This window comes from Haliotis cracherodii, unplaced genomic scaffold, assembly GCF_022045235.1.
Source record: "Haliotis cracherodii isolate W230 unplaced genomic scaffold, xgHalCrac1.p SCAF_10, whole genome shotgun sequence".
Classification (NCBI taxonomy): Eukaryota; Metazoa; Mollusca; class Gastropoda; order Lepetellida; family Haliotidae; genus Haliotis; species Haliotis cracherodii.
In genome coordinates this window covers 10,343,444-10,367,146 of record NW_027266265.1, presented here as the reverse complement: position 1 = coordinate 10,367,146, position 23,703 = coordinate 10,343,444, and the positions used below count along the sequence as shown (strand labels likewise).

The window sequence follows — 23,703 nt, the reverse complement described above, 5'->3', positions numbered from 1 at the left end:
GTTGATTTCCAAGAAATGTCATGTGCCGTCAATTTCCAAGAAATGACTTGGTTGAGTCCAAAAGGTGCAAATATGCAACATGTTTCGATGAAATTAAAACAACTAACAATTTAAACCTTTGGAGGGATATTTGACAACTATTTGAAACACTATGTGTTTTGAACCCTTATTTTGAACTAGTCAAGACTGTGAGTATTTTAATCTTGGACTTTCTAATATGTGTTACATTCAACTATCTAGGCCTGTCACCCCTTTTCGGAATGTCCTAAGATAGCGTACCTTTGTACCCATGTGTAATTACATATTTAAAGAATGATCGTTTTTAAAGCGTTCTTGTCGTCTTGGTGGAATGGAATTTAACCTGTTCTGTTTTGAAATTTGGTAGTTCCGCTGTAGTTAGATACTTTTTCTTTATACACAAAGCGCTCGGTTCGAGGTTAAAAGTGAGTGAGTGTTATGGTTTTACGCCGCTTTTAGCAATATTCAAGCAAGATCACGGCGGGGGACACCAGAAATGGGCTTCACACATTGTATCCATATCGGGAATCGAACCCGGGTCTTCGGCGTGACGAGCGAACGCTTTAACCACTAGGCTACCCGACCGCCCCTCGAGGTTAAAAAGCACAGTAGGTTTATCTTCTAAATAACCAATGTGCTAAGAACACGACAGAACATGATATTCTACAAGGCAAAACACAAGCAGAAAGTAAAAATACAAGGAGTTGGCTGCTTGCTCAGTGGTAAGAGTCCCGTCCAACTGATGTTTAATTTTTTACTGAGTGTGGTGATACCATGTTTTATGAAAAGGTGAGTTTATGTTGCCCACCTGGTGGCACATCACAAACACATGCAATGGCAAGTCAACTGTACACTTTACAATGTTCTTAGAAATCACTAGATCTTCTTTTGTGGTATACTTTCTCACTGAACAGTGATAGCTACACATATCTGTACAGTAATTTATTGAGCGAAGAAAATTTCCGAATATTTATATTTACATTTCCCCCGTTTAAATAATGAACAGCATTAATTGATGGAAGATCAGGGGTCATGACATGTATGTTTACAGCTACATTCTATAGCATCAGGGATGTGACATGGATCATTGCGACCCCGGTGAACCCAGATAACTGCTTGAGGTCATCTGGGCATGATCTGGATGAGGGCCGTGGCGGTAGTCCTTTGGATGCGGAGCCACTCCTCTTGAAAAGCCGACCTCCTCCGTGGTCTGGATGTAGAGCGTCTGCGTCTGTAGAGTGGAAGGTCAGGGGTTCGAATCCCGGCCACGTCATACCAAAAGACGTTGAAAGATGGTACTTGTTATAACCCTGCGTGGCGCTCAGCAGTAAGGGGCTAAAACAATGACCAGTCGGTTTGGAGTTGGGCTATACTGTGTCTGAGTGGGGTATTCATGTTAAACTGCGGCATGGTATCTCAGTGGTCCAGCACTATAAAATAGGCGTTAGTCGGGACTAGTGCGATCAATCACACACACACACACACACACACACACACACACACACACACACACACACACACACACACGTATATAAGTGCAATGATCTTAAGCCCAAGTCACCTCACCTCACCTCACCTCACCTCTTGAAGAGTCAATGAAGCTTATATATATTAATATACATGCAAGCCCATTTTAAAGATCCCCACCAATGTTGCTGTTTGACGCATCACTCATCAATATTGCAGCTATATGAGTATTGACCAGACAATCCAGTAACTGACATCAAAAGCATAAATTTGGGATACGATAACATGCACGAAGCAAGTCAGCCAGCCTTACCACCCGATCCCGTTAGTCACAACATGGACTGCTGAAGACCAATTCTAAACCCGGAACGCGGGTGTTGAAAAAATAATTTTATTTAATAAGTGTGGCAGTAAGTGTAAAGTATGTGGCATGTGATACGGACAGTATAATTATGTTACCCTGCTCTGATCATATCATATATTGCAGCCACGATGCAGTAATTGTAAAGTATGTGGCATGTGATACGGACAGTATAATTATGTTACCCTGCTCTGATCATATCATATATTGCAGCCAGGATGCAGTAATTGTAAAGTATGTGGCATGTGAAACGGACAGTATAATTATGTTACCCTGCAATGATCATATCATATATTGCAGCCAGGATGCAGTAATTGTAAAGTATGTGGCATGTGAAACGGACAGTATAATTGTGTTACCCTGCAATGATCATATCATATATTGCAGCAAGGATGCAGTAAGTGTAAAGTATGTGGCATGTGAAACGGACAGTACAATTATGTTACCCTGCAATGATCATATCATATATTGCAGCCAGGATGCAGTAAGTGTAAAGTATGTGGCATGTGAAACGGACAGTATAATTATGTTACCCTGCAATGATCATATGATATATTGCAGCCAGGATGCAGTAAGTGTAAAGTATGTGGCATGTGAAACGGACAGTATAATTATGTTACCCTGCAATGATCATATCATATATTGCAGCCAGGATGCAGTAATTGTAAAGTATGTGGCATGTGAAACGGACAGTATAATTATGTTACCCTGCAATGATCATATCATATATTGCAGCCAGGATGCAGTAATTGTAAAGTATGTGGCATGTGAAACGGACAGTATAATTATGTTACCTTGCAATGATCATATCATATATTGCAGCCAGGATGCAGTAAGTGTAAAGAATGTGGCATGTGAAACGGACAGTATAATTATGTTACCCTGCAATGATCATATCATATATTGCAGCCAGGATGCAGTAAGTGTAAAGTATGTGGCATGTGAAACGGACAGTATAATTATGTTACCCTGCAATGATCATATGATATATTGCAGCCAGGATGCAGTAAGTGTAAAGTATGTGGCATGTGAAACGGACAGTATAATTATGTTACCCTGCAATGATCATATCATATATTGCAGCAAGGATGCAGTAAGTGTAAAGTATGTGGTATGTGAAACGGACAGTATAATTATGTTACCCTGCAATGATCATATCATACATTGCAGCAAGGATGCAGTAAGTGTAAAGTATGTGGCATGTGATACGGACAGTACATGTTACCCTGCTCTGATCATATCATATATTGCAGCCAGGATGCAGTAAGTGTAAAGTATGTGGCATGTGATACGGACAGTACATGTTACCCTGCTCTGATCATATCATATATTGCATCCAGGATGCAGTAAGTGTAAAGTATGTGGCATGTGATACGGACAGTACATGTTACCCTGCTCTGATCATATCATATATTGCATCCAGGATGCAGTAAGTGTAAAGTATGTGGCATGTGAAACGGACAGTACATGTTACCCTGCTCTGATCATATCATATATTGCAGCCAGGATGCAGTAAGTGTAAAGTATGTGGCATGTGATACGGACAGTACATGTTACCCTGCTCTGATCATATCATATACCGCAGCCAGGATGCAGTAAGTGGCCAACATTCGTACGAAAGCTTATGACCTGCTGAATGTCCTGAAAAATCGTGTGCTGTGAGTCCAATAAAATGCTTTAGCTCCTCCGTATCAGATAAAGCATTCTGTCTGAAAAAAATGAAGTATTCCCATTCTTCTTCCGCAGATTTAGATTTTAATTTCAGAAATTTGTAAAAACTTTACAACATTCACGGCTACAAACATGTATTTCACCACAATAACATATAACAAGAACATAAAGAACATAAAGAACTTACAGCATTTTGGTTCCATAACAGTTGATCTTTTGGAAGCAAGTATCAAGCATGTACTAAATAAAATGCTTTATAAATTAATGTACATCCGCTTACGAAATCTAATGGGTTGAAAAGACTCGTTAACGTCGATGCCGTGAAATTGGTGTCCCCCGCCGTGATATTGCTGGAATATTGCTGAAAACGGCGTAAAACCATACTCACTCACTCACTCCTGGACTACGCACGAGTAGGAATTCCTCGATGAACATTCATGAACCATTCTATATATTTTGCAACAAGACATCAATATTGTTTCAGTTATATACCCAGTCACATAACGATTTGCATGGAAACATGTTCTTCTTCTATATAAAGTAAAGTAGTCGGTTGGTTGCTTTGTTGTTTAACGCCACACTCAGCTATATTACAGCTATATGACGGGGGTATGTAAATAATCGAGTCTGGACCAGACAAATCAGTGATTGATATCATGAGCATCGATCCACGCAATTGGGATCAATGACATCAACCAAGTCAGCGAGTCTGACCACCCGATCCTGTTAGTCGCCGCTTACGACAGGCATAGTCGCCTTTTACGGCAAGCATGGGTTGCCGAAGACCCATTCTACCCCGGGTCTTCACGGGTCAAGTGAAGTAGTGAAGCAGATTACCAGAATGACAATACCATAAGGAATCTTCAGTTTATTGAGACACTGTCCATGCTCGCGCCTAAACGTCTCCCCTATTTGGTAAACAAGGTATAGTGAGTGTTTGAGTTTGGTTTAACGCCGCTTTTAACACTATTGCAGTTATATCACGGCGTGTCAGCTTAATGTGGGAGGAAAGCCCCAGGTGATGCAGGTCTCAGACGTTTACCACTTCGGTGAAACCCACGAGCACGGGTATGGTGCTGACAAACCTAGAAACATAATTGGGGCGAACCGGGATTCGAACCCACAATCTTAGGTTTCTGGCGTGCCCAAGGGACGCAACTCTGCACAGCGAATCGCGGCGCCTTAGACGACTGGGCCACCCGTGCCCCCTAAACAAGGTATACATAGACAGTGGAGTCATTGTTTGCTAAGTATGCAAGAATGAAACTGCTTCAGAGTTGACTTCAATGCGTTTTTGCGTTTTTTGACGTATAGGTGAAAAACGGGGTGCATGCAGCATACATACACGTAGCGGATTTACGAAAAGTGAATGAGTGAGTGAGTGAGTGAGTTGGGTTTAAACACAGTTTTTAACAGTATTCCAGTTATATCACGGCGTGTCAGCTTAATATTGGAGTAAAGCCAGAAGTGATGCAGGTCTCAGATGTTAAGCACTTCGGCGAAACCCACGTGCATGGGTATGGTGCTGACAAACCTGGACACATAATCGGGGCGAACCGGGATTCGAACCCGCAATCATAGGTTTCTGGCGTGCCCAAGGGACGCAAGTCTGCACAGCGAATCGCGGCGCCTTAGACGACTGGGCCACCCGTGCCCCCGACGGAAATATGTCGACATTAAGTACAGTAAAAGGTACCCCAACGTAGTGTGATTCTACGTTTATTACTCATTAAACGTCTACTCTATAAAAATATATGTCAACAAAATAACTTTACAGATTTCTTATTTTATCATTAACACAAAAAGTACACAACATTACGAAATCATCGACATCGTTAAGCGCAATCATGCACCACAACACCCTAAACCAATCAAGAAACAGTTGCCCGTTAGTGAGCGCGGAGAATGATCTCTGTGTCAGGTAACATAAAGAACCAACACCCATTACCAATACACGCAGTATGACAGTGGAAATAAATAATGTTTTAAAAGTTTAAACATGGATTTCTTTTAATAACTGCTTATGTGTTGATCATTTACATGGGCAAACTTAGACCATGCGAATCTGACAATTGCAATTTATGTACTTTGCAGTAGTAAATTATGTGGAGTGAGTGAGTTGAGTTTAACGCCGCTTTTCATAGCATTCTAGTTATATCACGGCGTGGCAGATTAATGTGAGAGGAAAGCCCGAAGTGATGCAGGTCTCAGACGTTTACCACCTCGGTGAAACCCACGAGCACGGGTATGGTGCTGACAAATCTAGAAATATAATCGGGGCGAACCGGGATTCGAAACCACAATCAAAGGTTTCTGGCGGGCCCAAGGGACACAACTCTCCACTGCAATCGCGGCGCCTTAGATGACTGGGCCACCCGTGCCCCCTAAAATATGTTGACAGGTACAGTAAAAGATACCCCAAGCTGAAAACATGTCTCCACATATGCGTCTTAAGTATTGATTTCATCTAAACCGTCTCACATAAACACATTAAAAACTGATATATTATATATATGTCCCTAGAATATGCATAAAGGTGATAAACGGAACTTGAGATGACACAGTGGATCACAAACATGAAAGGTAACAGGACACAAAATGAATATTAAAGTGTCAGAATTCTACACCAGTTGATTGGCTTCAGAGGTGACAAAGACAATAAGTTTAGACCCTTGCTTCTGAAGAAAACTCCACTGGAACACCAGCACATCCGCAATATCCGCGTTCTTGAGAAGTTTCTCCGACATAAAACTGGAATATTGCTGAGTGTGCCGGAAAAGCAACAACACGCACTCATGAGAGGTTACATAAGGCAGGCTCTAAGTTGCATCAGACAACAATAATATGAACAGAATCTAATGTCTACTACAGCACTTCAAACAACAAGAAACCCCATCTCAATAAATCTCATTACCAATCAACATCGTGAGATTATTGATGCGAAATGCCTACAATTCTAGGGACAATTGAACAATGTATCATCTGCAGCAACAAATACTACACAACCTGCTTAAATACAAAAGCTCTTATACTTTCCAATCTTGGTTGACAAAGTGCATGAGCAATTAATAATTAATTGAGCAAATTAGATAGTCAGCATAATCCATGACTCATGGTAGTAATGTGACACATCAGCGATGTTAGCTACACTGAAAAATCGGCGAAATGTCTTCTGAAATGTGTAGCGTTAGATGTCACCTCAGCTGGTTAAAGATGTTGGACACAATAAGTGGACCCCACTACAACGCTCTGAGATGTAACATGAAGAGAGTGTATATTGTACTTGTACTGAATAAAAAAACAATAATACCTTTCCACGCTATATTTTGTTGTAGGTGGCACCCACGTATAGTGGGGTAGGCCTCAAATGACATGATTTACCATCACCATAAAAAATTGCTTAAGCTGACCCCTTGAAACACATTAGCCTAGTGTAATTAAACTTACTTTGCGGTATTTATTAATATTTAAGTTTGTTAACTACAAACAAGTATGGCGCAAAAAGAACCAAAAATAGAAACAATCGAGGAAATATAGCAACATATTTAATTTGGCTCGGGTATCAAAGGAGTAAGTACTCATGTAAATAGTTATTTAGAAGATCAAATCCCACTACTGAGTCACCATTTTCACGAATAACGTACAATATCCACCAAGCAACACATACTTAGAAAAAAATATGTAGGTCTTCACGCAAAATATTGAGTATTTGCATGCCAAAAGAAAGCTATGGGTGTCAATCCTGATATCTGAAAAGGGAGATAACTCATTATCTAGATATAATCAATCACATGTTATGCTTGCCATTGAGTATTGTTTAGATATAAAGTGTTTGATGTTCTACAATGCTTTTCTGTGTATCCATTAATAGCAATTAATTAATCACAAATTGCTATGCTTCTCGTACAAAAACCCCCAGAAAGAACGAATATTCTGGAAATTCAGGGAGGAGAATAAAATCTATCATCCAAAACTGGCTCCCACAGGAGATATCGCTTGGATAAGATCAAGCGATATCTACACTGTAGATATCGCTGCAATGAAATTACATCACAATGCTTTGCAGGCCATTGTGACGTCACTGGTTACCATGACGTCACAATCAAATGACATCACTAATGGCTCTGCTACTGAAGCTGTTTGCAGTAATTTTTACACTGAAGACACTGCTAATTACTGTCTACAAATAAAAAAGTTGAAAGAATGATGTTGGATGATAAATAAAATCTCACCCTCTTGTCTTTTGATATTAAATATATCAACACTCGTTGATAAAAGTGGCAAAAATCCTCGGCAAGCCTCGGAATTTTCCACTTTTATCACCTGGTGTTGATATATTTGATATCAAAAGACACTCGGGTGAGATTCTCTATGTGCCGAGTTAATATAGTAAGGTGTAGGAACTCTACACACTGTTTTCCCACTGAATCTGAAAGTGCAGAGATGCATTGGAAAAGTTATTTTTTATTGCTTATCGGCTCATGTTTGGGGAGGATAGCAAAGGTACATGTTGCAGGTTTCCACAATCATAAACGGACATGTCGTTGCTTCTACCACCAATTATGTAGAAGACAGGGCGCGTCAAGGGAGGTAATTCGTCACGGTAAACTCGCGTGCAACGGCGTGAACTGAGGTGCGCACGAACTATTGTATCCAACGTATTTAACTGAAGATAAAATCTGACAAATGAGGCTCGTCAACTGTACATCTCAACATCGGCGTAGTGTGTTTTCTAAATTGTAACATTAATTTCACTATTCAGAGTTGACCTTCCGTTCAAATTTGAATACTTTCACATATCTGCCAGAGGTGACATATAGCAAGCCATCTTCATCCAGACAGACACCACACACATTCTCAATACCATCCTGTTCTGTGACAACGTCTCTCAGAAACTGTCCTGACTCTGTGAGCTGAATCACTTTGTGTTCTTCTGCAAGTAGAATATCTCCCGTGCTGGTCGTTGTGATACCCATAGGACTCCTGAAAGCTCTCTCACCTGCTTGAGTGCACTCGAAAACAACTTCTCCCTTCCTGGTTACTGAAACAACGGTATGAACGTTTTCTCCAGTGACTATGAAGTTCTCCATATTAGTTACATGGATATGCTTTGGGTTGCATATTGAACCAGTGTTGATATCCTCCAGTGTGTACCCTGTCCGGTCAAGTATTTCAATAGAATGTGACTCTCCATCTGTACCTGCCACCAGAAAGGGAGGACTCAGCGATGCTAGTGTTGTGTATGGTTTGTTTGTTTTGACAGTTGACATTTTACAAAGGCATGGATAAACCTTCACAATAACTATTTCACGGTCCCATGGAATATTTACAGCAATCTGTCCCCGGCTTAACTTTGCTATACCTTGAGGTAAAGAAGTAAACAGTAAATATTCATGGTAGGGTTTTGCTTCTGAAACGTACCATGTTTTGAGTCTGTTGTGTACGACATCTGTTACCACGATTACTTTCAAACTATCAACAGACAACACAGTGATGTCAATAAGAGACGGGTTATCCTGATCATCATCTTCCTTAAAGTTAATAGTCTGGGGAACACTGTGGGTCACTCACATCGTCAACAACAATGACTTCCCCTAGAAAAGTTCCAATATTTCTCATATCTATCTTGTCCATGTTGTGTGTGAATATCACTCTTCCAGGCAGCGGTCTCTTTGTCTTGGGCACATCTGTGCATATTTTGTCTGTCGATACAACGTCCATGGACTCATAGATGGCATACATATCGTCTAAGTTAACAATATTATCACACTGCCTGTGTTCAATACTGGAGCACATCTGACAAATGGCCGCTTTACAATCTTTGCAAAACATCTCTATCTGTTTGTCCTTGTGCCTCTTACACATGAGGCGGCATTTGCCTTTTATTTTGATCGGATTGGACAATTCAACTAATTCATGATCACTTAGCTTTGGCATCATGTTGTGAATCGCGATGCAATTATCACAAAAGACAGCATCACAGATGGAACACCACTGCGTGGCAATTGTTTCCTGTTCTTGTTTGTTGCAAAGGTAGCAGACCTTTACCATGGTACCTGCAAGTCACATTAATGTATCAATGCATTTCATGTAATAAGTTGGATAATAACATACATTAGCTTAATGTCATTAGAAGTGTTTTTCACTATAACGTGATTGGGCAAATCAAACAACTGGTACCAATATGAAATGAGATTACATTTGAATGATTATAAGTAGGTGACTGGACATGGTTTTCCCATACATACTGTTGAATGTTCAACTAAAACCTATTATCTATGTCTATATTCGTCAAAAATGGATTTCATTGTCTTCTGTCATGGCATTTTGCAATTATGAAACTGTTTATACTCAATAAAGTCAAAATGAAGTTACCATGTGTCCCCTGTCCGAAGTCGTCCATTAGTCCTTGTATGACATGGTTTGGCTTCAGCTGACTGATCCACTTCTCTACTGGACTGTCAGGGGTGGCCACCTTCGTCAATTGTCTGCAGCTGGGACATGTGATGGACTTGGCTTGAATTGCTTCAGTCAGTGTTTTGTTGTATCTTAGCAGACAGGACTTACAGAATGTGTGGTTACATTGAAGTGTGGCAGGGTCTGTGAACACTTCTGTACAGATGACACAGGTCAGGTGGTGATCTGTCAGCTTCTTAGGAGTTAGCCTCTGAAACAAATGACACAAAAATTAGTTTCAAGAGGTACACCCGCCCTGTTATAACTTTTGTCCAGAACATATGGGAAAGGTGATTGCCGGTCTGCTTCTAAAGATATATTCTATTAGTTATAAGGTTAATTCTGATAAAATATTTGTGTGCCTTTGAAGGAATCTTTTTTCTTTAAAACATATATCCTAAAAAACAACAAATGGCATAGCGATAGAACAGGTATTGTTTTTGAATGATTTGTCCTTGAAGTGTAGAATAAATCGCTTTTATCTGTAGTTCCTCCATGAAGATCCTAATTAGAATTAGTCTTCGCTCTTCACCAAACCATACTTTTATACCAATTGATCGATGGTCATGATGTCAATTACAGAATTGTCTGGTCCAGGTTCAATTATATACAGACCACCATCATATAGCTGGAATATTGCTGTGTGTGGCATTAAACAACAAACAAAGCAAACAAAGATGTGTAGCTCTGGTTATTATATGCTAGGTATTGATTGTAACTTCCGTCTCTCTACATCCAATATCGACAAGCAAAAGAATCTCTGCAAGTAGGACGGGACAGCAAATAGCAAACACACCACCCGGTGATACAAAGTAACATAATGGCTTTAGGAAAGTAACGTTAGACAGTAGTTTATTTATATCACAGCATGATCGGGTAAAATGTTGGAGAAAAGGTGTACAGTGACAATTGTCTTTGGACCAGAGAAAGTATTTAACTTATCATGGAACTAAAATGAAACACCTCTGCATGGTAAGTTGTTGCACTTTAATTCGCTTGACTATCTGTGCCTCTAAAAGGAGAGACATCGTGTATACTGGAAACAAGGATCATTGGACAATCAAGAAATAATATGGGGTGGTTAACCTGCGTTGAAAGCATGTTTGGGGACATTTGCAAAAACAATCCTTATTTACCTACAACCCGAATATAAAGGATGCCATCAGATGTGACTTCATGTAGATCATGTTGAAACGGAAACCATGCCACACTTTAGTAATTACCACAATTCAATGCATATTACAATGCTTGCATTGTTTTCGTTTTGCAAACTATATATAGCTTTCCAAGAACTTTTTAACTAAAACAATGCAAACAGTATAGTAGGAATAGGAACTTGCTCCTGGCCCTCTTCACTTGAATGGGTTCGAATCCAATATCCAATAATTGCGGTGGCTATTGATTTCTATATAGCCGAGAAACAGCTCTTGGATTATCTCTTTCAATTACATTAATTTACATAAGTTTCTCATCGTTATCTACCAAAATTTGTATTATGAAATTTACCGTTTCCAAGTGGCTTTCTATTTCCTCTGCACCTAGAAATAGAAAAAATATATTTTATCCGTCGGTGTAGGCTTTGCACACCAAACTAATTATGAAACGTCAACGCAAAAGAATAGTTAGTTATCTGCCGAAACAGATTCATTTGGGCATAAAAGGCAAAATGGCGGTGAAAATTATATGAAAATCAGTGATAATACCAGATGTTCGTAAAAAGGGTAATACAATGCTTAACATCTGCTGAGAGTATTTTTGGGTTGTTTGTTTTAACTGGTGACGACATGAAACGGTCTTCAACAGGTGTCATCTACGTTTTCAGGTTAACAATACATTTTCCATTTTGTTTATGTTAAAGAACAGACACTATTTTGAAATTACCAAACAGAATATTAAATTAAAAAAGGTGCTACTGACCTATATGTTGTTTCACAGGAGGCAAAGACAGAACTGCAGTTTGTAATTCCTGAAAAAAACCATACGATAGCTCTGATGAAAACTGATCAATGATTCCTTTACTCCGAAATACACCTGTGTGTGTTTGAACATGTGACAAATGTCAGCATTTTACAGTTACTGATTGGTTGTTCAGGGGTCACAGAAATGTAGTTTAATTTTGTTTTCATAACTTTCACGTAATGTAAACCACCAATCTCAAATACCTCTGGTGAATATAAATGATCAACATGTAGCCAGGGCGTCCAAATCCAGTTTGTAAAGGAAACGTTTTGCTGTTGCTGTTTGTATGTATGTATTTGCAAAAGAGAACGTCAAGTAGTAGATAGTCTAATTACCAACGCAGAACCAGGATTATGTGTAACGACCAGATGAAGGAGGAAAGTTAGTGCTAAGGAATAATAACAATTTGAATTCAATTGTAGTGAGTTGGATGTTGAAGGAAAATCTTAACTTTCAACATTTTGAAATTGCATTTTGACAAAGTCGAACGACTACCCCCTCTACCGTACTATGCAATGATTACGCATGACTTGTATGATTGCGCGACTGCATGAACGAAGCATAACCTGTGTAATTCTCGATACCGCCTTGTCGTGCATTTTCCTTGGACGCACAGGAGACGGCAAGCAACGTTACCTTACAACGTGTGTGTGTGGCTGCTTGTACTAGTCTGGACTAATGTCGATTTTATAGTGCTGGCCCACTGAGATACCATGCCGCAGTTTAACATGAATACCCCACTCAGACACAGTATACTGACTCCGAGCCAACCCGTCAACAGTACAACAAGTACCATCTTTTAACTTGGTACGACGCGGTCGGGGATCGAGCCCCGGACCTTCCGCTTTCTGGACGGACGCTTTACCACTAGACCACAGAGGCGGTCAAGAAAAAGAAGAAAGAAGTTGGATGTTTTTCATGAAGCATAGAACAAACCGTGTTCACGCAATGTTTCAGCTTCCAGCGTCTGGTGGTTCTACATATTTCAGATTTTGGTTCAAGTTTTAATATTTTTAAAAATACAAACAAATACCAAAATCACAATGGTTTGAACAAAATAAGATGTTATGATAAGAAATCTTAGCTTCATTAAAGCTTCGGAGGTTTCAGATCAGAAGATATTCACACAGCCAGAAATTTATTTTGAGATCGTTTGAAAAGTATGGTCAAAGTACACAGGTTTATATTGTAAATATCACTGAAAAACCCAAAGTCAGTCATCTGAACTAAAAGCTGTTCAAACTATATCAGAATGGAGATAGAAGTGCCATGTATTCAATAAAAACATATTTTACCATCAGTGTTGATGGACCTTTCATCTGAAATAGACCTACATTGAAAACCCAGTACATTTATCATATATGATTTATATGTTACGAGTTTTAAATGCATTTCGGTTACCTCCGTTCTTGCTGCCCCAAACATTACACACAATGTATCTGTGATGGACTTGTATTTCCCGAAAGTCATGCGAAGGGATTGAGCAAAGGAGTCTTCCCTGGCCATGTATTCAAATTCTTTTGTCTTCGTCATAAACAGCTCTTCATTCTTCCAAGCATCTTCGTCTATCACACCATGTATTACACTGACAGACAGTCCGGCGTTTTCTTCAATGTGATACATGATTCTTCTGGCCAGCTGTGCACTGTATTGTAAAGAACGCCCGTGTTTGTCTTCTCCCACCGTGAATGTCAGAACTCGCATTGGCTGGGAGTCCGTGACAATACATGCATCACACAGGCGTGTTGCCGTTTGCATATGCCACCCCTCTTCATCTAGAAACGGCATTAGCGAAGGCGCCATGTACACCCACCCATTGAGTCCATCCACAAATGCAATTATTCGTTTCTTCAGTGCCTCCTCTTTAACACTTTTTGTGATGATGTAAACGTCTGAAATATCAAGGGTTGGTTGGTTGGTTGGTTGGTTGGTTTGTTGTTTAACGCCGCACTCAGCAATATTACAGCTATATGACGACGGTCTGTAAATAATCGAGTCCGGACCAGTGATCCAGTGATTAATATCATGAGCATCGATCCACGCAATTGGGATCGATGACTTGCATCAACCAACTCAGGAAGCCTGACCACATGTTAGTCGCCTCTTACGACAAGCATAGTCATCTTTCACGGCAAGCTTGGGTTGCCGAAGACCTATTCTACCCCGGATCTTCACGGGTCGAAATATCGGGGGAAAACTATGAGATCGAGATTATGTATTTTTGTGCCTCATATTTCATAACAGAAAGACACTGTTATTAGTCATATATGCTACATAAAAGAACTTAAAGAACACCCAATTCTGTCATATTACTATAGTTAATATGTCCTGTTTTACAATGTTGAAGCATTCCATATTCATTTAAATTAAAAGAAATGAAGCTAATACAAAATTTAAGAAAAGCTTTATAACGGTGGAAGAATCTACAATGAAACGTCACAATATGCCATAAACCAGAAGTTATCCATAAAGTTTACTTTCAGCAACCCATGCTTGCCGTAAAAGGCGACTATGTTTTTCATAAGAGGCGACTAACGGGATTGTGTTGTCAGACTCGCTGACTTTGTTGCATGTCATCGAATCCCAATTGCGTGGATCGATGCTCATCATGTCAATTACTGGTTTGTCCAGACTCGATTATTTACAGACCGGACTATTGCAAACAAACAAACATTATATGAAACTTTCTCCACTGTCATTTGGTTTGTTAAAAATATATGAATGAATTAAAAGTGCCGTCAGCCATCAAAATTACCTGATATATGTTTTAGTCGATCAGCCAAAAGTCAGTTCTAACATATCTCTGTTTCCGTTGAGATAATAATTGGTTCATATATAGGTACTATGACATGATCCCTTTGCCATGAGTCTTTTTTGTGCCTGCTTATTCCAAATAATCTTCACAAAATCAAACATAGTGCATTAGAACAAATAGAAAATAACAAGCATCAGATGTCCAAATATTGTATCTAACTGTGAGTATGTAGTATGTAATATCATTAAACATGTCAGAATGTGTCCGTCTTTACGGTGGATATTCTCTTGCACTGACAATCTATATTTACCTGGTGAAATGTTACTCCTGTCTGCAGGTTTGCTCTTTGTCAAAATCTTGATCTGCTCATCTTGGGTTAGTTGCAAGGATTTGACTTCCCATCTGCAACCTGAAATAAGTATTCTCTCATGTATTTTTCTTTTTCTATCCATGTCACATCTCCACATCAATCATTTTCAAACACAGTGCACGTAGAAGAAAAAACCTTTTCTGTTTTGAATTTTGATGTGGGTTCGTTGATCAAACAATGTTTAATGAAAAACGAACCCCCTCAAAATTTATCAACAAAATAGGTGTATCTCCATTAACCACTTCAAATTTAGGAATATAAAATATATATTATCTTCCTTTATGAGTGAGTGAGTGAGTGAGTTGGGTTTAATGCCGCTTTTAACAGTATTCCAGTTAGGTCACGGCGTGTCAGCTTAATGTGGGAGGAGAGCACGAAGTGATGCAGGTTTTCAGACGTTTACCATTTTGGTGAAACCCACGAGCACGGATATGGTGCTGACAAACCTAGAAACATAATCAGGGTGAACCGGGATTCGAATCTACAATCATAGGTTTCTGGCGTGGCCAAGGGACGCAACTCTGCACAGCCTCCTGTTCCTTTATGATGTTGCAGATGAAGATACTTGTTTGCAAATATTATATTATCATTGTCAGAAGGGTTTTGATACAGTACCTGTAGTGACAATATCTAAATCGTCGGAACTGTAAAATGCATCAGCTTTGGCACAAGAATTGATGATCATGCCTTCATCTGATACATAAGGACTTGACCCTAGTGAACTTGCAATGCTATCGTCAAGCTCAGTCTCATTATCAAGGCTAGATGGAACGGAATCCGTGTCACTCATTGCGAACAAATTCTCAATGTGCAGGTACCAATAGTTTATAGTGACATAAACTCATCACCATGACAAATTCCTAGTTTCCGTTTCCTGGTTTATTTCTTAACCATCTGGTCTGCTCATGGCATCGTTCTGCTACGGCACATAATCGTTTTAGCCATTCCTGTCCACTCATTCTCTTGATTATGTTGTCTTTAATTGTGTAGGTTCTGGGTCCTTGCTTATCATGGAACACAATGCCTTCAAAGTAACGAACAGCTACTTCCAACACATATTTGTTGTCATTTTTTGGAACCTTATGGAATTGGATACATATAAGATCTGAAGGTGCCTTGCTGAAAGTACAGTCTTGGTTGAGTACACACATATCATTCTGAACTTTGAAGCGAATCTTGTCGGTTAAAACTTCACGGTTATCTGGGTCAAAGCCAATGTTTTGTGGCACTTTGGATTCATATGCTTCTTTTTTCCCCTCCTTAAACAAATGCTTTTTTTCTTCTATTCCTAAATAATAAGATCCTCCTTCAGCAAGTTTTGACATAGACGTTATGATATCTTTGAGCTTCAAATGATTCCAAACACGGTCCACGATAGTGTTAACGTCACTCTCAGAAAGCAGTGGCATATGTGACTTTAATTCAGTGGATCTATTTTCATGTAAGGTTCGTTCCTGTAGTGAACGTGTTGTGGAAGCAACTGGTTCCACTTTATGTGATAGAATAGACAGTAATTGTAGAGAAGTTGGGTTTATGTTTTCATGGTCTTTGCGGATCTTTGTATTAAAATCCACAGTGGCCACACCACATACAGAGTTTACATGTACTACGATGAACCCTGTGTAACAATGAAAGTGGTCAATTTCACACAACAGCTTTCGCTTATATGTATCGGTGTACACTTCCCCGGGTTCAAGCAAGTGCGTAAATGTATCATTTACAAGTTCATCAAAATATTCAAGGCATCTATCTTCAGTATCAGTCCCATCAACATGGAGTATCAAAACCCCTCCTCCGCCATTTCGTAAAGCTGACACTCGTTTGGAGATATCTCGGCAAAGCAGTTTCTTGTCTGATTTTTGCTTGTGTTTCTTTATCTTATCTTGTACTTGTTTGAAAAGAAGGCGATGTCCATGGATCAAGAACAACCTCTTGACAGGCTTGATTTTTTTATATTCAATATCAACTTCCTTGCACACTCGGCATAAATCTGAAACAAAACAAAGTGTTTAGGGATCGAACATTCATTTTTGTGGTGTGATGGGGGATGGGTATTTGTGTGATGACAATCTGAAGAAGATAATCCAGTACAGACCAAAAAGGATATTGCAGAAAATTTAGTTTAAATAACCAGGAACTATTTCTTTATTTTGGGGATTCACACTGGTGGTGTATAGAAAATAATTGATTTAACCAAACGTTTCATGGTATATATATTTAATTGAACTAGGATGGCTTAAACCTGTGTGAATGCATTAATGAGACTACATCAAGTTTGAAATAAAGTTGCTGCAGCCAAAATATTTCTATATTTCGAAAACAAACTTTCGAGTTGTTGTCATGTCTCTATGTTTATTTACATATGTACCACATTTTTTGGCCCACGCTTGATTGCTATAAATGGTAAGACTGTTGTGCGGAAGCCAAAAATGGAACCAATTAGTAACCTGAATATGCAATTGCATGAGTTTATAAAGAATGTCCTTTACATATCCTTATCTTGACATTCCCTATGTTCTCGTGTTTTAAGGTGAATAATTGACTTATCTTTGCATGTGTATATGACAGGTTGCACCGTCACCCTTTCGCAAACACCTGGTATCGTCACTACTTGATATTGATTCATAAACCCGTAACTGGTTGTCAGAATCGTACAAAGGCCTTTAGCAGAGGTTTTTTGTGATTGTGGAAAAAATTCTGTAGCGTTTATTGTAAGTTATTCCTCTTTCTTACCAGGACACCGATACAATGCTTTTAGTAAAACATTCTTTATGATTAGTGAAACGGTTTTTGTAGCTATATATGTAATGGTGATATCTTCTGTGATTCTAAACCCTCGAGGCAACAGGGAAATCATACAGCATGTCAAATGAAGCGCACGTACAATATCCATGAATGAGATATCTGTGCCAAAATATAATGGACTGCTTATACTTGCCCAGTTGGAATGAAGACATAATACAAATCCTTACTTCTCTGCAGACCTGAGTTTTTTATGAGTAAGATCATAATAGCTAATGACTACCCACTTTCACAGTGGAAAAGGACACCATGACATTGAATCTATAGGCTCTCTTTAGGTTTTGACCAAATATAAATATACACAGCTGCGTATGTCTTCAGAGAAGACGAATGAAAAGTGAGACATAAGGGACAAATAGGTTTTCAATCAGGTTGCCATGGAAATAGAATTACAGTGCATGCCATGATTTTTACAAGCCTTTGGTGATAACTGGGAGCACTCATTCTGCTTAACTGCGGTATTAGATTTATTAAAAAAAATATTTAAAAAATACCTCCACATAACTCATGGCTACATGACCTAATACTGGGGGTCATGGTGATAAATGCAAGTAATGATACTCTAGAATAGGACCTTCCCAACTAATTTTGGCTTGACTAAAACTGAACCTGTGGAGAACGTTTCTTGCAAGACATGCAAATCACATGCATGTGATCCCAGTTGATGTTATTTAATTTGTCGATATTGTAACACCTGTTAGTGGATTCGCACATCTTAACGCAATTACGTGTCAATTCAGCTTAGTCTGGTGGTTTCTAAGAAGATGTTAAGAGACGCCCAGAACTCTATCTACACAGCTCACTTGGTGAGATAAAAATAGTAACTCACCGGATTCTGAATCAGCCTCTCCGGAAGTGGTCGATTCTGCCTCTCCGTGTGTAGTCGATTCAGCCTCTATTGGTGTAGTCGATTCAGTGTCTCTGAGTGTAGTCGGTTCAACCTCTCCGGGTGTAGTCGATTCAGCCTCTCCGGGTGTAGTCGATTCAGGCTTTTCGGGTGTAGTCGATTCAGCCTGTCTGGGTGTAGTTGATTCAGCCTCCCCAGTTGTAGTCGATTCAGCCTTTCCAGGTACGGGCAATTCAGCCTCTCCGGATATTGTCAATTCAGCTTCAGATGTGTTTGCAGCACCTTGAAGTGGTAAATTGTAAACGTTCAAGACTAGTTTATATGTTTTCTGTTACAGTCTTTAACTATTGCTATCAAACAGTTGATTGTAAGTGATTAGGATCGATTGTAACACATATTGTTTTGTGCTTTCGTTCAAGGTTAATTGAAGCAGAAACATCAGAATTTTTAATAAAAGAGAAATAAGATCATACCTACCTTGGCCGTTTGTACTCATGGCGATACATCATATTGATCTTGATCATCGACAGTGATTAGAGATTATGCTGAAAAAGAATATGACAATAACAATTCTGTTCTTATTATAACCAAAAATAGCTTCTTTAATCAAGTGGATCTCGTCATCTTGAATCTGTTGTGATGGTCTGACATTATTCATTAATTTCCTTACAATTACTAGGTTGTTATAAACTGTACTGAATATGTTTACCTTCCATCTGTTTGAATATTCCCATCACACAAATATAATGGTATATATTTTGTTGTCACATAAAAAACAGATGCATTCAGTCTAACCCAAGATTGTGTGTATGACATGAAATCATGTGCAAATCAAAGCAAATGTATTTAGATCTTTTTGTCAAATAGATACAATGACCATTGTACGATTCCAACTATATCATGAGCATGTGTTCAGGAATCTATTAAATACCTAAGATACCAGATGTTTGCGAGGATTATCCTGTACCAACATTGGCATCCATCACAATCACATGCAAAAGCAAGTCAATTGTTCATGTGTGTTTTGTTACACAAGAACAATCGGTTCAAGTCAATATGACATATGAAAAAACATGGGGTTAATCACAGACTAATTTGGAAAAATCTCAACACCTTCCTATTTTTTTTATTTGACTGGGGTCTAATTAAATTCACACTAGATGTATGATAATATATAGCCTACCTCCTAAGTTATATTTACAGGTAATTTTAAATAATATTTTCTGAGTTGTTGTGTCTAACTGTAGCCTTGTATCTTTTATGAATACATTTCTTTTCACATCCATAAGGTACATTGAAGGTGTTCGTAAAAAGGGTAAACATTTCCTAACATGTCCCAGAGTGATTAAATAAATTTTGGAACATTACTGTTCTTTTGTTCCCCATGGGGACCCTGGGTAGAATGTGTCCTTAGTACCCCATTGCTTGTCATGAAAGGCGACAAATTAGACAACCTGTTTGCCGTGGGTTTACGCAGCTGTGTCGATGGAGGAAGGTAATGTGGTAGTTGAGGGCACTGGTTCCAGGAATTGTGTTTAGGAACTTTGACCCTAACGTCACCTGGACGGGTGGAAAGACGGGTTCTATCAATCAGCTGGTCATGTCAAGCCCTGTGTTGGAAACTTGTAACTTTAGGTTTCTACATGAATTTGTATTTGGGCTTTGAATGTTAAGTTTTATATGAATACGTTTGCCTAGAGACCTATGCCAGAAGGCGGTGGCTCACGGGCCAACCTGTTAATGTCGATCTCTGAGTTTCATATGTTTCCGATTTCTTGTTATGAGCCAAACCAGACCAGCATTTTATTTGGTAGACAAACATAGCTGTTCATGCCGTATATACTGGAGTATATCACCCCTGTATCTCTTGTGTTTGCATGCTGGGTATCAGCACCTGTGAAACAGTGTCTTTGCTGACACTCCGTGGTGGGTGGGAGCAGGGGTGCCGGGGGTGTCGAGGGTGCCGAGGGTGCCGGGGGTGCTGAAACCTACCACCTACACCTCTTGTTCTATTATTAGAAAAGCCAAAAAGAAACATATAGCTGATGAAACTATTCCTCAGTCTTCTGTGAGCCCGAACATCCATAAACAATGGTTTAATGACGACTGTAAACAAGCTAGGAAGTGTAAGAAGAAAGCAGAGAAATACTTTTGACATCATCCTACTGTTCATAGTTCAAATAATGTAAAAATCAGTAAAGCCAAGGCTTGACGAACTTTAAAACAATATAAACATCAGAATTGGAAAAACTATGTTTCCAAAATAAACTCACGCACACCTATGTCAATGGATCAATAAAATCAAAGGCAAAGGTTCCAAATCGAGTATTCATCATCTCATAGAAGACAATCATTTATTGACTGCCAAATCTGATATTGCAAATAAATCTGGTGAAACTTTAGCTAAACGCTCTTCTTCATCTAGTTATAATCCAAAATTTCAGAAATACCTAAAACAACAGGAGAGGTAAAAAGTGAAGTTTAATTCTGACAATGGCAAAGATTATAATGAAGTATTTTCACTACATGAGCTACACACTGCCTTAGCTCAAGCTCATGATACTGCAACAGGAGCTGATGATATCCATTATCAGCTCTTAAAACACTTGCCTGAATCTTGTATTGAAATGCTACTGATTATTTTTTATGATATTTGGACAACGGGACATTTCCTCCTTCATTGAGAAATGCCATCGTTGTTCCTATACCAAGGTCGTTAACTAGATTGGTTCGTAAAACCATAGAGTTCATGGTTACTAATCGTTTGGAAACCAACAATCTAATCAGTGATATCCAATTCAGTTTCCGAAAAAATCAAAGTAAAATTTGTCATTACTTTCGTTTAGAATCATTCATTAAAAATGCTATGGTCCACAAGCAATATGACGTAGCTATATCTTGAAAAAGCTCATGATACTACTTGGAAGCATGGAATTTTAAAAGATTTGCATGATTTTCTGTCGCTGTTCTTAAAACTCAGACAATTTCAGGTTTGTGTTGGCTCAACCCTGTCTGATCTTATAATCAAGATCAGGGGGTTCCACAGGGCAGTATTTTGTCTGTCACATTGTTCAGTTTCAAAATAAATAGTCTATCAAAAGTATTAAATGACTCAATTGATGATCCATTGTTTGTGGTTGATCATAATATTCCATGCTGTGGTTAAAATATGCTTATTGAGAGAATAAATGGTCTCTCAAGAATGGCTTTAAGTTTTCACAGACCAAGACCAATTGTATACATTTCTGTGGAAAAAATAATCCCCATAAATATCCTGAGGTATTTTTAGATGGCAGTCCAATTAAGACAGTAATAGAAGCCAAGTTGACGTTTTTACGCCATATTTAATATCTAAAGACAAAATGCCTGACGGCGCTAGATTTGTTGAGAGTCATCTCAAATTCTAATTAGGGCGGGGATCAGACAACTCTCCTTCACTCGATAATTACTAGATAATAGATATTTAATCCGCTCTAAATTGGACTATGACACCATTGTGTATGCTGGATCTTACACAAGATTCAATACACTTAGATTCAATCAACCATCAAGGATTAAGACTATGTCTTAGTGCTTTTCGAATTTCTCCTGTTGACAGCCTCTATGTCGAAGCTGATGAATCTTCTTTGAAACAACGCCGTACTAAATTGTCTCTTCAATACATCACTAAATTGCATTCTAATCCTTCCAATACTGCTTATGAGTCCGTTTTTCATCCCCTATATGAACAACTGTTTCAGATGAAACAAAAGTTGGTTCCACCACTTGGAATTAACATCAAATCCCATATTATTGGTGCTTATCTAGATCTAGATATTTTCGTTCCAAATTGGCTTTTGTCTACTCCTACCTGGCAGTTAGTGAGGCCAGAAATAGACTTTTCCCTGACACAAATCAGCTGGTATATCAACAGAAATATTTACAATTAAGAAATAAATTCAACACTCACCATTCAATCTTTACTGATGGATCCAAGGACGGTGGCAAAGTGGTAAGTGCCACTGTCGTTGGATCAAAAGTTATGTCATCTACAATACGAGACAATAGCTCTATTTTCATTGCTGAGGCCAATGCTATTTTCACTGCTGAGGCCAATGCTATCCTTACAGTCTTGGTATACATTCAACGACAGTCTGCATGTTAACAGTTTATCATCTTTTCTGATTCTCTATCATGTCTTCAGACACTATAAAATGTCTCTTCGACTCATCCAGTTATTTTAGATATTTTAGAACTTTACAATGATCTTTCAACTGGCCAATAGGACATTGTCTTTTGTTGGTGTCCCAGTCATTTTGGCATAAAAAGTAACACAATAGCTGATGCTGCAGCAAAAGCAGCACTCTACAAATCTGTGACACCACTTCTTATCCCATACAGTAATTACAAACCTGTGATTAGATGTTACATCCGAAATCTCAAGCAAAAGAAGTTGGACAACAAAGTAGGCATGAATAAGTTCCATCAAATTAAACCAAATATCGGTTACACGTGCTTGGGTCCAGGTTTGACGAGGTCATTTTACGTCGATGTCGCATTGGCCACAATAGATATACTCATAAATATTAATTGAAAGATGAGTATCCTCCATTTTGTATCCCTTGTGAAAAAAAGAATCACGGTCAAGCTTGTCCTGCTTGACTGTATTAATTTTTCCATCACGAGGGATAAATATTTCCAAGTTTCATTCATAAAGGATCTGTTTAATCAGATAAGTGCTCCTTTAATTATTTTTTTTAAGAAAGTGAATTAATTGATATTTTTGTATGTAGAATGTTATGCATTTGATTTGATATGTGATTATCAACTGAGATTGTTAGTAGCTATGACCTTGATGGAGGTTTAAATAGCATATAATTATTGCGCCCCCCCCCCCCCCCCCCCCTTCCCAAATTATTCAGAGCATACACCCTTAAACAGTTAAACAAACTTGGTCATGTCACGTACCTGCAGTTTTATGGGGTTGTAAATACGCAGTACACTGCATACATACTGTC

The 23,703-nt window shown here is 38.8% G+C and overlaps 1 protein-coding gene across 1 annotated transcript; it reads right to left on the bottom strand.

Annotated features, from left to right (window-relative positions):
• Positions 1-7,948: 7,948 nt before the first annotated feature.
• LOC139446355 (uncharacterized) lies at positions 7,949-18,733 on the bottom strand. Its single transcript, XM_071227696.1, has 8 exons — positions 18,689-18,733; positions 15,673-17,047; positions 14,998-15,096; positions 13,334-13,824; positions 11,891-11,939; positions 11,480-11,511; positions 9,893-10,184; positions 7,949-9,573 (listed from the first exon to the last, which is right to left on the bottom strand). Exons 2-8 carry the CDS (start codon positions 15,845-15,847, stop codon positions 9,056-9,058), a joined length of 1,656 nt encoding a protein of 551 aa, XP_071083797.1. The 5' UTR covers positions 15,848-17,047; positions 18,689-18,733; the 3' UTR covers positions 7,949-9,055.
• Positions 18,734-23,703: the final 4,970 nt, after the last annotated feature.

What these genes read in the sequence shown, in the direction of transcription:
- LOC139446355 (XM_071227696.1), bottom strand. Translation starts at nt 15,847, where the DNA reads ATGAGTGACACGGATTCCGTTCCATCTAGCCTTGATAATGAGACTGAG. An exon ending in CAGGAGTAACATTTCACCAG is followed by an intron (nt 13,825 to 14,997) that starts GTAAATATAGAT and finishes TTGATATTTCAG; the next exon opens with ACGTTTACATCATCACAAAA. An exon ending in TCCTGTGAAACAACATATAG is followed by an intron (nt 11,512 to 11,890) that starts GTCAGTAGCACC and finishes TTCTATTTCTAG; the next exon opens with GTGCAGAGGAAATAGAAAGC.